The sequence below is a fragment of the Lactuca virosa genome, chromosome 1 (assembly GCF_052849685.1).
Source record: "Lactuca virosa cultivar CGN04683 chromosome 1, Lactuca_virosa_CGN04683_v6, whole genome shotgun sequence".
Taxonomy (NCBI): Eukaryota; Viridiplantae; Streptophyta; class Magnoliopsida; order Asterales; family Asteraceae; genus Lactuca; species Lactuca virosa.
This window is the reverse complement of record NC_136426.1, coordinates 56774860-56790420: the sequence shown is the minus strand read 5'-3', so window position 1 is coordinate 56790420 and position 15561 is coordinate 56774860. Positions and strand designations below refer to the sequence as shown.

The 15561-nt window shown below is 40.6% G+C and overlaps 1 protein-coding gene across 1 annotated transcript; it reads left to right on the top strand.

The window, feature by feature from the left end:
- The first annotated feature begins 2052 nt into the window (after positions 1-2052).
- On the top strand, positions 2053-4263 carry LOC145114158 (uncharacterized). The gene has a single exon (XM_079050157.1). It carries the CDS (start codon positions 2053-2055, stop codon positions 4261-4263), a length of 2211 nt encoding a protein of 736 aa, XP_078906283.1.
- Positions 4264-15561: the final 11298 nt, after the last annotated feature.

The following is a 15561-nucleotide window of genomic DNA, read 5'->3' as shown; positions in this document are numbered from 1 at the left end:
TAGTCTCTAGAACAACCTTATTTGCACACTTTCATGTCTTTTCAGGTAAACCGGAGCTTGGAATGCGCTTTGGGAGGTGCCGGGAAGCATTGGTGAAGATTTCGGGATGATCGGGCGAAGAACGAAAAAGTTGAAAAAATCAAGTTTGGATTCGGAGTCAGAAGGGTACACGGGCCGTGTTGGATTTACACTGCAAAATCAACACGGGCCGTGTTGACCAAAATGGGAGCTGTTGACCAAGCTGAACACGGGCCATGTCACTTTTACCTTATGCTCAACACGGGCCGTGTTCGACCCAAAAAAAACCAACTTTTGGCAGTTTTTCCTATTTTTCATATTACGGAAATTGGGTCATTTGGGGACACACACAACATATCAGAGCATATTTTGAGAGGGGATTTTGAAGGTTTTTGCAAGGATTTGATCATTTATCATTTGGAAACATCATTTCTCTTATTTGTAAGTTGTAATTGCACATTATTTCCATCTTTTATTCTTGTGATCTTGTTCTAGCCATGTGTGGCTAAGAAACCCTAGTTTCTAGTTCTTGTTCAAAACATGTTGATTGCTTGACTTAAAGCATATGATTTGATGTTTGATTTGCAATTCTATTCTAGTGATTATGTTCTTGTTTAAACTAGAATCCTTAAATTTGATTTGTGTTTGATTGGCCACTTTCATGAATTGAATTTGTGTGTAGTTAATTAACTTTTAGGGCACCTATTCGTTCTATAAAGTTAATGGTTGGTAAAAAACAATAGGTTTTCTTATTGTCGAACATTTATCACATGTTTTTACACTTCCGAGCGTATGAGAAGAAATGAACATTGTTGGGAAGCTTGTACAAAACTTAATGCCGTTTTTCAATACAATCTAAGAGTGTGTTTAAGTTGAATTAGTAAAGCTAGGTCTAGTCAAAGAGCGTGTTTTGGTTAGATAATTTGGCAAGCGAGAGGTATTAGAGCGTTTTAATATCTTTCAGTACCAACTTAGAATAGTAATCACAAATTACATCAAGTCATAATCAGGTTAAATGACAACATTGAGAACTAGAACTGGAAGCACTTTTACAACTTGTTTACAAATCTATTTCATTTTCTGCATGTTTCAAAGTTGATTTTTATTTTCATTATTTTACTTTTGCAAACAAATCCCCCTTTGTGACCAAAGTACCTTGCGCAAAGAGGTATAGACTTTTATCCCGTGTCTCTATGGTTCGACCCTGCTTGCCTTGTACTACCTTTTTAGTGCATTAAAGCAGTGTATTTGGAGTCTGTTGTACCCCTATTATTTGTTGGGTTTGACACGCCTAACAAATTGGCGCCGTTGCCGGCGACACGATGTTACTAATTGTTTATGCCTAGATCTTTTCGTACAGGTACACCACTTCTAATTGACTCGGAGATAGAGAAGACTGTAAAGAAGCTACGGAAGCAAGCCAAGCTTCGTAAGAGGCAACCAGTTTCCGGAACTTCTTCATCATCTACCCCTACGGTCATCAACATTTGGGAGGATATACCCCTCTCAAGTGTGTCAGAAACTGAAACAGAAAACCCCTCATCATCATCTCAACCATCATCACCCATAAATACCACCCCACTCTCTTCACCTACTCATAACATCCCAAACACTACACCCACAGAAACCTCAATTCCTACTCATACCATGGGAGATAACCATTGAGGGAATCCACCTCCAAAACCACCACCCAAACAAACCCTTCGCCAATGGGCGAGGCAAGAGGTTACTCAACAACCTCTTTGCATCACCTATCCGGCAGCTACAAACCTTGAATTGAAATCCGGTCTCATCCACTTACTCCCAACCTTTAGAGGCTTAGAAAACGAAGATCCCCACAAGTTCCTCACAGAGTTTCATGTTGTGTGTGTTGGAATGAAACCACACAATGTCACGGAGGACCAAATTAAGCTTAGGGCATTCCCCTTTGCAGTGCAAGACTCGACAAAAGATTGGCTTTATGACCTCCCACCGGGGATAGTTAACACATGGGTAGATCTTGCACGCCTCTTCTTAGACAAATACTTCCCATAAATGAAAGCCTCAGCCCTAAGAAGAGAGATAATTGGGATCAAACAACACAAGAGAGAAGCCTTTCATACATATTGGGAGAGGTTCAAAAAGCTTTGTGCCCGTTGTCCCAAGCATGGAATTACCGAGTACCAACTCCTCCAATATTTCATTGAAGGAATGACCCCAATGGAAAGAAGGCTTCTTAATGCTTCGAGTGGCGGATCTTTACCCGATAAGACTCCAACCGAAATCCACAACTTAATTAAGAATATGACTGAAGATTCTAAGCATGCAAGCCATGATGAAGAATGGTACACAGATGCACCCCGAAGTGTAAAAGAGGTCCAAACTCCTCAAATTGAAGCTCAATTGTCCAAGCTTATGAAAGTTGTAATGATGTTGGCTAAAGACAAGGGTGTGCAGCCCACACCCCGCCCTTGTGGTATTTGCACTCAAGTAGGGCACCCAAACGACATGTGCCCTCAACTTCAAGATGAGGATTATGCGGAAACCAATGCTTTAGGAGGGTATTTCGGGTCGAATCAAAAGGGATTTGAGCAGCCAAGGGGTGATCAAAGATGGAACAATAATCAAGGTTGGGGAGGTAATCAGCATGGAGGTTATCAACAAAGACCACCATTTCCTCAACATCAACAAAGGCCTCCATTCCCACAACAAAATTATCAACCGAGGCAACCACAACCTCCTCCTCAACAAGTCGGGTCCTCAAGTATGTCCTTAGAAGACATAGTCAAAAGCCTTGCCACTAGCACTCAAAGTTTTGAGCAAGAGACCAAGGCAAGCATCAAGAATCTTGAGCAAGAAATGGCACAACTTGCTCAATCGGTGAGCAAAATGGAGAATCAAGGAAAGCTACTTCCTCAAACTGAAAAGAACCCAAAGCATAATGCTTGTGCAATTAGCTTGAGGAGTGGAAAGAAATATGATGGCCCGAAGATGCCCGAAGAAGAAGAAGAGGAGTTGGTGATAGAAGAACCACCAATGAAGGATGAAAAGAAAGAAAAAATGGTGGAGAAAATGAAGCCGGAAGAGAAAGAAGCAAAGATCACACCACCACCTTTTCCATCAAGATTGAGCAGCAACAAAAAAGAGAGAGAAGATAGTGAGATCATGGCAATGTTTCGGAAAGTTGAAGTCAACATTCCCCTCTTAGATGCGATCAAACAGGTACCTAGATATGCTAAGTTCCTTAAGGAACTTTGCACATCTAAAAATAAGTTGCGAGGTAATGAGACAGTGAAAGTAAGTGAAAATGTTTTTGCAGTTCTGCAGAAAAGGATGCCCCCAAATTGCAAGGATCCGGGTGTTTTCACTGTTCCTTGCAAATTGGGAAACCTTTATGTCCCCCGTGCTATGCTAGATTTAGGAGCTTCAATCAATGTTTTACCTTATTCTGTTTATAAATCTATTGGCATAGGCACTTTAACAAAAACCGGGGTGATTATCCAACTTGCAGATCGTTCTATAGTACACCCAAAAGGTGTATTAGAGGATGTTTTAGTGCAAGTTAATGAGCTTGTCTTTCCTATATATTTTTATGTGCTTGATATGGGAGATGATGACCACCCAACCTCGAGTTCCATACTTTTAGGTAGACCATTCTTAAAAACAGCAAGAACAAAAATTGATGTCTACAATGGTACATTGTCCATGGAATTCGATGGGGAGGTCATCAACTTTAATATCTATGAAGCAATACGGTACCCAAGTGATGTTCATTGCACAAATTTTGTTGATATAATCCAGCCTTTGACTAAAAAGTGTTTTGAGTTGACTAACCATGATTTGTTGGAGTTAGTTTTGAGTAGGAATTTTGATAACAATTCGGTCAAAGAGATTGCAGAAAATTTCAAGTTAGATGAAGAGTTGCTGGAAATAGTGGAGTTCATGGAAGAAAGGAAGAAAATGAAGTATGATAATAGCAATGTGAAATTGCCCATTCTAACAAAACTTCTTCCTTCCGTTGTGCAGACACCTAAGCTAGAATTGAAGACTCTTCCAGATCATTTGAAGTATGCATACCTTGGAGAAGAAAAGACTTTGCCTGTCATTATCTCCAACAAGCTGTCCATTGCAGAAGAAGATGAGTTGGTGACTTTGCTGAAAAAGTATAAGAAAGCTATTGGGTGGACAATTGCTGACATAAAAGGGTTGAGCCCTTCCTTGTGCATGCATAAGATTCTCATGGAGGAAGACTTCAAACCAACTTGAGAGGCACAGAGAATATTGAATCCACCCATGATGGAGGTGGTAAAGAAAGAAATCATGAAGCTTTTGGATGCAGGTATGATCTACCCTATCTCAGATAGTAAATGGGTGAGCCCCGTTCAGGTAGTCCCGAAAAAATCTGGGGTCACCGTTGTCAAAAACTCCGAAGGGGATTTGGTACCCACCCGTGTGCAAAACGGGTGGAGGGCTTGTATCGATTATAGGAAGTTGAATGCTTCCACCCGCAAAGACCACTTCCCTTTTCCATTCATCGATCAGATGTTAGAAAGATTGGCCGGGAAATCTCACTATTGCTGCCTTGATGGTTTTTCTGGTTTTCACCAAATTTCGGTTGCCCCGGAAGACCAAGAGAAAACTACATTCACATGTCCTTTTGGCACCTTTGCGTATAGACGCATGCCCTTCGGCTTGTGCAATGCACCCGCGACTTTCCAATGATGTATGGTGAGCATATTTTCAGAATATGTCAAAAATATCATAGAGGTTTTCATGGACGATTTTTTTGTTTATGGAAATTCTTTCGATAAATGTTTGCGAAATCTCACCAAAATCTTACAAAGGTGCATTGACACGAACTTAGTCCTTAATTATGAAAAATGTCATTTTATGGTTGACAAGGGCTTGATACTTGGACATGTGGTTTCATAAAAAGGTTTAGAAGTTGACAATGCCAAAATTGATGTTATTAAGAGCTTACCATACCCGACAAATGTTCGGGAAGTGCGTTCTTTTCGTGGCCATGCAGGTTTCTATCGGCGGTTTATCAAGGATTTTTCCAAAATCACGGTGCCGATGTGTCAACTTTTACAAAAGGAAGCCGATTTTGAGTTTGGTGGTGCATGCAAAAGTGCATTTGATCATTTGAAGGGTTTACTCACCTCCGCTCCAATCATCCAACCACCTAATTGGGATCTCCCATTTGAGATTGTGTGTGACGCAAGCAACACGGCTGTTGGGGCGGTATTGGGTCAAAAGGTGGATCGAGCACATCATGTCATCTACTATGCATCAAAGACCCTTGATAGTGCACAAAGCAACTACACCACAACAGAAAAAGAGTTGCTTGCTATTGTGTTTGCACTAGAGAAGTTCCGGCAATACCTCCTTGGAACTAAAGTGATCATATATTCAGACCATGCAGCCATAAAGCACTTACTTACAAAGAAAGATTCGAAGCCGGGGTTAATACGGTGGATGCTGCTTCTGCAAGAGTTTTGATATAGAGATCAAAGATAAGAGCGGGAAAGAGAACCTAGTCGCCGATCATTTGAGCCGAATAGTTCAACCCGAAGATGCGACTCCCATCCATGACACATTCCCAGACGAGCACTTGTTTGCTATCCAAACACCACCTTGGTATGCAGATATATGCAACTTCATGGTCACCAGAAAGTTCCCACCCGATCTCACGAGGTCACACAGAGATAAGATCAAGAAAGATGCAAAAAGGTACATTTGGGATGAGCCGTACCTTTGGAAACATTGTGCAGATAAGGTAATAAGAAGATGTGTTGAAGAACATGAGGTACAATCTATCCTCATCTTTTGTCATAGTTATGCTTGCGGAGGGCATTTTGGTCCTCAAAGAACTGCCAGGAAAATTTTAGACTGTGGATTTTATTGGCCTCGACTCTTTCATGACTCTTACACTTTCGGTAAAAGTTGTGAGAGATGTCAAATGACAGGTTCTTTGAGTTACCGAAACCAAATGCCCTTGACCCCCATCTTGGTTTGTGAAATATTTGATATATGGGGTATTGGTTTTATGGGTCCTTTTCCTTCATCCTTTGGGAATTTATACATCCTTTTGGCTGTTGACTATGTTTCCAAATGGGTAGAGGCAAAGGCAACAAGAACTGATGATGCTAAAGTTGTTGTAGATTTTTTCAAGGCTGACATTTTATGTAGGTTTGGAACTCCAAAAGCCTTGATCAGTGACAGAGGCACACACTTCTGCAACAAAACTCTTGGATCAGTTCTCAAGAAGTATGGAGTCCAACATCGGGTGTCCACAACTTATCACCCGCAAACAAATGGACAAGCTGAAGTGTCAAACAGAGAAATCAAGTCCATACTTGATAAAACAGTGAACACAAACAGCAAAGATTGGAGTTTGAGATTAGACGATGCTCTTTGGGCATACCGCACTGCATATAAAACTCCAATTGGGATGTCACCTTACAGACTTGTGTTTGGCAAAGCTTGTCACCTCCCTGTTGAACTGGAACACAAAGCTTTCTGGGCTATCAAAAAGCTAAACATGAAGATTGATGAAGCGGGTATTCACCGAAAGTTAGAGATTCAAGAGTTAGAGGAGATAAGAAATGAAGCATTCGAGAGTTCACGCATCTACAAAGATAAGACCAAAGCATTCCATGATAAGTACCTCTCCCGTAAGACCTTTGAGATTGGTCAAAAGGTATTACTCTATGACTCTTGACTTAAATGGTTTTCCGGTAAGTTACGGTCCCGGTGGGTGGGTCCGTTCATTGTTACTAATGTATTTGATCATGGTGCAGTTGAGATTAAGAGTAACAAAACTGGAAAAGTGTTCAAAGTTAATGGTCACGGGTTAAAGGTCTTCTATGAAGGTTTCCAAGAGAAAGACATGGAGGTTGATAGCTTGGAACGCCCGGACTACATTGAGTGTATCTAACGGGAAAAGTCGAGCCAACGACTTAAAACAAGGGCAGCTTACCGGGAGGCAACCCGGGGGTATTTCTGTCTTTGCTTTAAAAACAATTTCCATTTCTTTGTGTTTTTGGTTTTCAATGTTCCAAATGCATTTAAACATGATTTAAAATCACCAAACGGACCTTGGGATGCAAAAACATTTCATTTGAATGAGAGGGAAATTTTTGGGTTCAAAAAGTGGAAGTGGCAATCAGAAGGGTACACGGCCCGTGTTACTCTTGCCTTATAATGAACACGGGTCGTGTTCACGCATTTCTCAGGACTTTTGACCCCAACACGGGTCGTGTTCGCGCAGCAGAGCCTGTGGTTTTTAATGCTAAAAATCGGGATTTTTGCCCCATTCTTCCACACACTCATTCCAAAACAACACCTTTCCCCCAAGAAAACCCCAAGGTCCGATTTTCATCAAAAACACCTTGATTCTTCACGATTTTGGCTTAAATCTTCAAAAAGGTTTGATTTTCATCTTCCCCACTTCATCTCCTACATCTAATACACCATCTTATTGCATTTTCATGGTGGATTTGGGGGTTTTGACAAACCCTAGGTCCAAAAATTTCTTAAAATTTTTGGTGTTTTGTACTTAATTCTTCATGTAGGCAAGCTTGGGGAGGTTGAAGAAGATCGTTCTCACCAACAACGACACCTTTCCACTAACGATTCGGTACATTCTTTCCTATTTTTCACTTGTTGAATTTGTGTTCTTAAGGTCAAATTGCATGTATCTGTGGCCATTTTGGACTTGACAATAACTTGGAAATCATTCAAAACTGAGTTTCCCGCGAAGTTTTGGTGGCCAAACTTCGGTTGACTGGACCCGTCAAAAGTTCACTTTTTGACCCGTTGACCAGTTGACTTTTTGACTTTGCCCCAAATTTTGCATATGGAAGGTGAGAGTTCTAAACGACCTCGGCACACCAAATCGTCGGCCTGCCGTCGTAGGTCCCCATCGCCTCCGCCCAGGTCCCCGTCACCCCCACCTTCATCTGCACCCAATCTGGCACATAGTGGTGTGGTTTGTCATGGCCCAATTCAAGCCGCCAAACTTGAGGCCTTTCTCCAGCGCGCGCACACTACCCAACAATTCGCGCATGTCCCATCTCTCCGTGAGTTGCACATCTACAACCAAGTCCACACATTGTTCCGGAACATTGGATGGCAGGGGTTGTTAGAGGTCCACGAGCTCAGCTATAAAGTTCCAACAGCCGAGTTCTTATCTTCACTTGATTTGGACCACGGTGTCCTACGTTTCCGGCTTATGAACCAAGATCATGCCTTGTCCCTAGACCAAATCAATGCCATAGTCGGGGCCCCCACAGAACACACCTTTGGCCCCAATGACCCAATCCCAGGATACAATGATCTTACGTGGTGGACCGACCTTACGCGTCAGCTTCCCTATTTCTCAAGTTCTGCTAAGGCCTCATCTCTCATCCACCCGGTGATGAAAGTGGCCCACAGGATTGTTGCTTCACTTGTCGTCCCTAAAGAAGAAAGAAGCACCATTAGCGCCCTTGAGCTCAAAATACTCTATGCGATGGCCTACCCGGACGATAATCTCATTCCTCACTATGGCTCATTCCTTTGTAACAAACTCACCCGCCTCAGCACATCACGGTCCGACAAAATATCTTGTGGCGGCATTGTCAGTTTATTGGCTAAAAGTGCTCCAGTCCGGGCCCCATATCCCGGAACTCACCAACCCCTGCCCAGTGAGACCTACCTTACCACAGGAGTTCTTGAGTCTATAATAATGTTTCGGGCGGAGGACGGGAACCATAATTGGACCGTGGGTCAAAACCACGATCCAAGGCTCCTCATCACCCCGGAGAACCGGGATATACTTGCCCTCAGACGTCCTAACAACTTCACCGACTGGCAAATCACTCCATATCTCTTCCCCGACTCCTTCTCCGAGGAGGAAGATGAGGAAGGTGGAGAGAGTGACGGGGCGGCACCACAAAAACTCTCCTCCCATGGGTGGTGCTAGCTCATCCCATCATGTTGGACACCCATCATATCACCAACAATATATGGATCAATTCCAATCGATCCATACCCGCCTCGACACTTACCATCAAGATGTCACGAACCTAACCCAAAGTTTTTCCGCCTTCACCATTCAATACGCTCGAGATCAAGAGCGTCAGCGCAAACATGAGGAGGACTTTTGGGCTTGGACCCGAAATCCCAGCTACTATCCTCCTCCTCCTCCTCCGCAATAGGTTCTTCCGCCCTCTCCAAGCATCGGGGACGATGCTTATATTTAAGCTTGGGGAGGGGTAGAGTTGTACATTAGGTGCATTTTCATGTTCACATCCATATTCATGCATGCATTTTTCAAAAAAAAATTACCTTTCGTATTTTCATTTTCCTCGCATTCTACATTTATAAAATCCAAAAACATTTTTTTTCTCAAGTTTTTGCATTTCATCATTTTCATGCATCATCATCTTAAAAAAAACTTTATACGAGATGATGGCACTCTTTACATATGATAGCTCCATGAAGTGGGAAAACGAGAAATCAAATGAAAAAAAATTCCGAGGTGACCGGATAGTTGCCGGAAGTGTAGAATCAGCTATCATAACTAGGGGACCCAAACACCGTAATTCGAGACCCCATCCTTAGATAATAATAAAAAAATAGAATACTGAAATGTTTTTGTGGGCGGTAATAACAGCTTTAGGATGATTTGCTTCTGAATGTTTAAAAAGAATCTTTATCGACAACTCTGGACCCACAGAACACGGACCTATTTGTAGACACGCGTTACCCTCGCGGTAACAGATAACTTAAGTATCAGATCCACACATTCAAGAAAGAAGAAAGGATACAACTATCACATCCAGTACCCCAATCAGAATTTCAAGTGCCAAAACGAAGAAACTTTCAGAAAGTCAAAAGTTGATTGAAGAATTCAAAGCTCAAAATGAAGATACAAATCCAAGTTCAATCAAAAATCAAAAGCCGCCTCAAAGTCAAATCTGGCGAATGAAAAAAAAACTGTGTGATATGATACTTGTGGCTCTCGAAAAAGTGAAAGCATAGGAGCTGGGCCCCTTCGGGTGTGCCTTGCCCCTACGCAACCTATTGAGAACTCATAGAACTCACATGCACAGTTGACCAAACTAGAATGGCACAGAAACAAGAATATGTCAACACGATAGGTTAGAAACCTCAAGTCGTGTGCTAGTAATTAACAGCAGGTTTACACTCGATTAATTCTTGAAACATTTCAAGATTTTTAGACTCCCACTAACCTCTTGACATATTAGATTCTCTTATCAAGAAACATTTCTTGACAAAACAAATATTCAAGAGTTAGTGTGTGTCTATATCAAGACAAAACCTACACGCAATTTTGTACTAGTCGGTCTTTGTCTTATTCAAGACATTACAACTTATCAAAATGTGCAAGTGTAAGAACATTCCTACTTAAGATTATGTCACTCAAGTCACAATCCTGGAGTATGACTCTAAGACTTGATTTGGAATGATGTACGATACATCTTATTGACTTAACCACTACTATAATTCTTGATTCCTCTTCTTAGCCAAACTAGTGCACTAAGGTCTCCTTAGAGGATGAATTGTAATATGGTTCCTACGATTACCAAGACGATCATAAACACGATACAAAAGTACTCTCCCTTCTTCTTAGATTGGAGAAACTTTTATCTTTCTGCCTTCATTGATTCTACTTATTCGTTCTGCCATTCATTGAAACTTTTCAATGATTCAGAATTACACTTAATCTTGTAAGTATAACCACATTAACTAGACTTTTAGTAAATCATGACGAATAATGTTATTATTATTTATGGTGGACTTGACCAGTGCACAACAATGTGAACTCGATCTCCTAGCCCTTCACTTGACTCTTTGTCAAGGAATTAGCCTTAAAATTTCTAAGTACCAAGATTTTCATACATCACATGATTCAAATCATATGATTCCAAGCTTATGTCCAATTGAAACTTGGGCGATGGGAATCTTTCCTTACTTAGAAAATTACGACATTACCATAACTAACATAACTAAGAATCACATCCAATTCAACATTGCTAATAATAGAAATACACAAACATCAATTTTTCATACATGTCATTGCAAGGATAAATAAATAAGACAAAATCAAAATTTATTTTATTGCGGAAAATTTTGTCCTTACAACGCAACTCAATTAAAAAACTATGCTATTACATTTCTTAGCAATCTTTCCTAACTCTAAAGTAGAAGCTCAAAAAATCCGATCTTCAAATCCATGCGATCGAAATCCATTTCTTCACGATCAGATTCAGCACGCTTCTTCCTTTAAGCTTCCTCTCTTTTCTTCGATTCTACAAAACATCAAAAATGTAATCTTATCACATAATGTAACAAGAATCAAAAATAGGAACTTATAGAGTTAGTTAATAGATTTTACCTGAAGTGGAGCCATACGTCTTGACTCTCCTATCTCTTAGATCTCTCAGGTGAACAGGGCAGCTTCGTCTCCAATGCCCCTTCTCTTGGCAATAAAAGCAAATTGACTCTTTTGGAACAGCACACAGAACTACCTCAGACTTTGCCTTTCTCTTATGATCAAACTTTTCGACCATGGCATGCCTTTCATTGCCATTGCCTATGTCCATGGAGGTTTGGAAGGCAGATCCACCAATGAACTTTGCTTCTCCAGTGCGCCAAATTATTGTTGATTCAGCAGCAACAAGCAAATAGGTGAGATCGATGAGGGTCACGTCGTGGTCTATCATATAGTACTCTCTTATGAACTCACTATATGAGTCAGGAAGCGATTGAAGAACCCAGTCAACAGCTAGCTTCTCACAGACAAAGACTCCCAACATTCTTAACCTATCAATGTGCGACTTCATCTCTAAGACGTGTGCACACACTGACTTTCCTTCTTCATGTTTACTTGCCAAAAAGGCTTGAGTGAGCTTGAACTTTTCAAGCCTTTGAACTTGTGGGTTAGGGAGAACAATAGGAGGAGGTGGAGGAAGTGAAGCATGATCTCTTGTTCCTTGATTGAATTTTGAAATATCATCTTCATGTGGAAAGCTTGTTCCAAGGGATTTGGGAAGACCATAGTTGTCATACTTCGACATCTACAAAACGGGAGAAAATTCAAGTTAGTTGATTGATTGAGTCCTTAATAAAACACCCAAATGAGATATTAAGGCTAGGACCCAACACAATATTCTACAACTTGGAAGAAGGATGTCGTAACCCAAATTGCAGAACATTTGAAGGTAAGCGAATGACGATACACTACTTTTCCACCATGAAAAACGAAAAAGAGATTAAGTTTTAAATGTATTGAAAACTCCTAGATCCTTTGAGATTAATTGAACTTTTTCAATGGCATGTTTGAATCTCGATATGCCCCTCGATTTGTGACTGGGATGCCGAGGATCACAAAATAGGGTGTGAATAACCATGCAAGCTTACATGTTGCCCCCAATGTTACAGTCACCTATTCGATGTGCCGGTTAACCACACACGCTCCACCGAACTATGAGAAACATCGAGTCACCCTTCGCTACCTTTGCTTAGAACCCATTAGTGTGCCGGTTAACCACACACGCTCCACTAACGTCTTAGCAAGGGTACAAAGTGTAATTTCATGGAATTGCATCAAATTCACTTTTGCCTAAAGTAACTAAGATTTAGAATTTTGTAAAAACATTTAGTTACTTTATAATTCATTATACTTTTAATGGAAAGGGTTTGCCCTATCCTACCCGTTCGGCTAACGACCCTCCACTAGTCAAGAGTGCGGTGGGTAAGAGTGGATACCTAATGGCGGTCATTTTACAGGCCGCTTCCTTAAACACCCCTTATAGACCAGCTTCGTGAATGAGGCCTACTAACGGTAAGACTGACACTTAAGTTATACATATATAATATTACACTTTTAATTTTATATATAGTATAAGGGTGTATTTTACACTTTTAAAATACTATGTGGTCAAATTTAATAAATTACACTTTTAATTTAATTAAATGTAAACCATATCAATATGGATTTATTAACTCACTTTTAATTATACACTTAATTAATTTAATAAAACCATATGGGTGCAATTTGAACTTTTCAAAAATTAGGGTTTTAGAATTTAACATTTCAAAATAAACTTTTAATTAAAAATTAAATTCCAAAACTTGAGGGCAAGTTTTGAAACCTTTCAAAAAAATTAGGTTTAACTATTTAAATTTCAAAACTAAAACTATTAAGTTCAAATTTAAACTATAAAACTTAAGGGCGTAAATTGAAACTTTTCAATGTAACCAGGTTAAATATTTTACTTATAATAATCCTATATTATCCATATTTAACCAAATCCATCAATTTTGATGAAGATAATCATTCCAAACTTAAAAAATCGGATTTAGGCAATAAAAATGAGTTTTGGCAATTATCCTCAACAAAATCTGGCAGAAAAATCGAAAATCCCGGCAACAGAACAGGAAACTCATCGAGTTGGGCTCTGCACTCGTTGAGTTCACCCAACTCGTCGAGTTCATGCTCCAGACAGCAAAAATTTTCGATTTCCTGATCTTTTACAATTCACAATTGCATCAATTCACTATACAAACAGCCTAGGCTCTGATACCACTGATGGGATAAGAGCACTACATCATTCCTATGGTGTACATGCAAACCCTAAAGCTTTGGATCTAGTTTGTCTAATGAACATGCAATAATCATCCAAAGCTCATAAACCCTAGATCTAGCATATGTATATCGAAATTAACATGTAAGAACAGATCTAGATGAATACCTCTTATAGAATGGCTTGAATCTCGTTTCCTTGGAGCTTAGAGTCACAAATGTCACTCCTCTAATGGTTTACAAACACCACAAGCAAGAGGATGATATTGGAAAGGGGAAAGGAGCACCAAAACCGTTCAAGATCTCTACTAGAAGACTTAGCCACGTTTTTGGGATCCCTAGGGGTCTATTTATACTTGTGTGGGCTGCTAGGGTTTCAGGAGAAACCCTAATTCTCTGCTTAAGCCTTAAGCAACCCATGGAACCTTTCTAGAAGGCCCTTGTACGAAAATCATATGGGCTTCCCATAGATTTCGTCCGACCTCCTTCCCTTTAGGAATCCATAGCCCACAATGCAATTTTCTTATAATTACAATATTAGTCCCCCAAGTCTAATTAATCCATTTTGGCCGTAGAATTAATTTCTTAATTAATTCTTGTCCAATATTAATTAAACTCTATGATTTCTCTATTAATATATTATTCATATAATATATTAATAAACCATAATTAACCTCTTTCTTCATAAATCATCCTATCTAGTTGCTTTGATGAAGGCAGCCCAAAAGGACCATGCACAACCGGATCAAATACTTACCAAATATAGTTACGGGCTTAGACACTAATCCAACAAGAACTAGGTATTTATGGTGAGGGTGCCCAACACAGACCGACTCTCTATTCGGCTGCGAGAGCTAGGAGATATCTGCAGCAGGGTTGTTCTGGTTTTGTGGCTTATGTGTTGGACACCAGAGAGGATAAGAAGAGGACGATTGATGATGTGTAGGTTGTTCGATAGTATTCAAATGTGTTCCCGGAGAAATTTCATAGAGTGCCTCCGGAGAGGCATGTGGAGTTCTGTATAGATCTGATACCAGGTGCGGCTCCGATAGCCAAGGCACTTTATCGGTTGGCACCGCCGAAGATGCAGGAGTTGTCTACACAGCTGCATGAGTTGTTAGTCAAGGGACTTATCATACCGAGTAATTTACCTTGGGGAGAACCGATATTATTTGTGAAAAAGAAGGATGGCTCCCACAGGATGTGCATCGATTATTAGGATCTAAACAAGTTGAAGGTGATGAACCGTTATCCGCTTCCGAGGATTGGCGATTTGTTCGACCAGTTGCAGGGTGCGTCCTGGTTCTCCAAGATTGATTTGCATTCAGGTTATCATCAGATGAGGGTTTGAGATGAGGATGTTCAGAAGACGGCCTTTAGGACTCTTTATGGTCATTACGAGTTTGTGGTGATTAATTTTGGGCTCAAAGATGCACCAGCAGCGTTCATGGATCTCATGAACCGGGTTTGCAGATCGATGTTGGATCGGTTTATCATTGTGTTCATTGATGATATCTTGGTATATTCTAAGACCAAGGAGTAGCATGAGGATCATCTGCGATAGGTTTTGGAGACTCTGAGGAGAGAGAGGCTATATGCCAAATTCTATAAATGTGAGTTCTGGTTGTGCGCGGTGTAGTTTATGCGGCACCTTTCTCAGTCAGAAGGGTATTTCTGGTTTATCTGGCCAAGATCAATGTCATGATGCAGTGGGAGGTTCTGAGATCTCTGTCCGAGATTTGGAGTTTCCTTGGTTTAGATGGGTATTATCGGAGGTTTGTCGAGAATTTTTCCAGGATCATCATTCCGTTGACTAGGTTGACAAATAAGTCTGCTACATTCCGTTGGGGGCCTGAGCAGCAGGCGGCATTTGAGACCATGAGGCAGAGGTTATGCAAGGCTCCGATTTTGACCCTGACAGAGGGTGTGGATGATTTCGTGGTGTACTGTTGGGACTAGGTGCAATT

Bases quoted from the DNA above. Each gene is read 5' to 3' on its own strand.
- LOC145114158 (XM_079050157.1), top strand. From the start codon at position 2,053: ATGAAAGCCTCAGCCCTAAGAAGAGAGATAATTGGGATCAAACAACAC.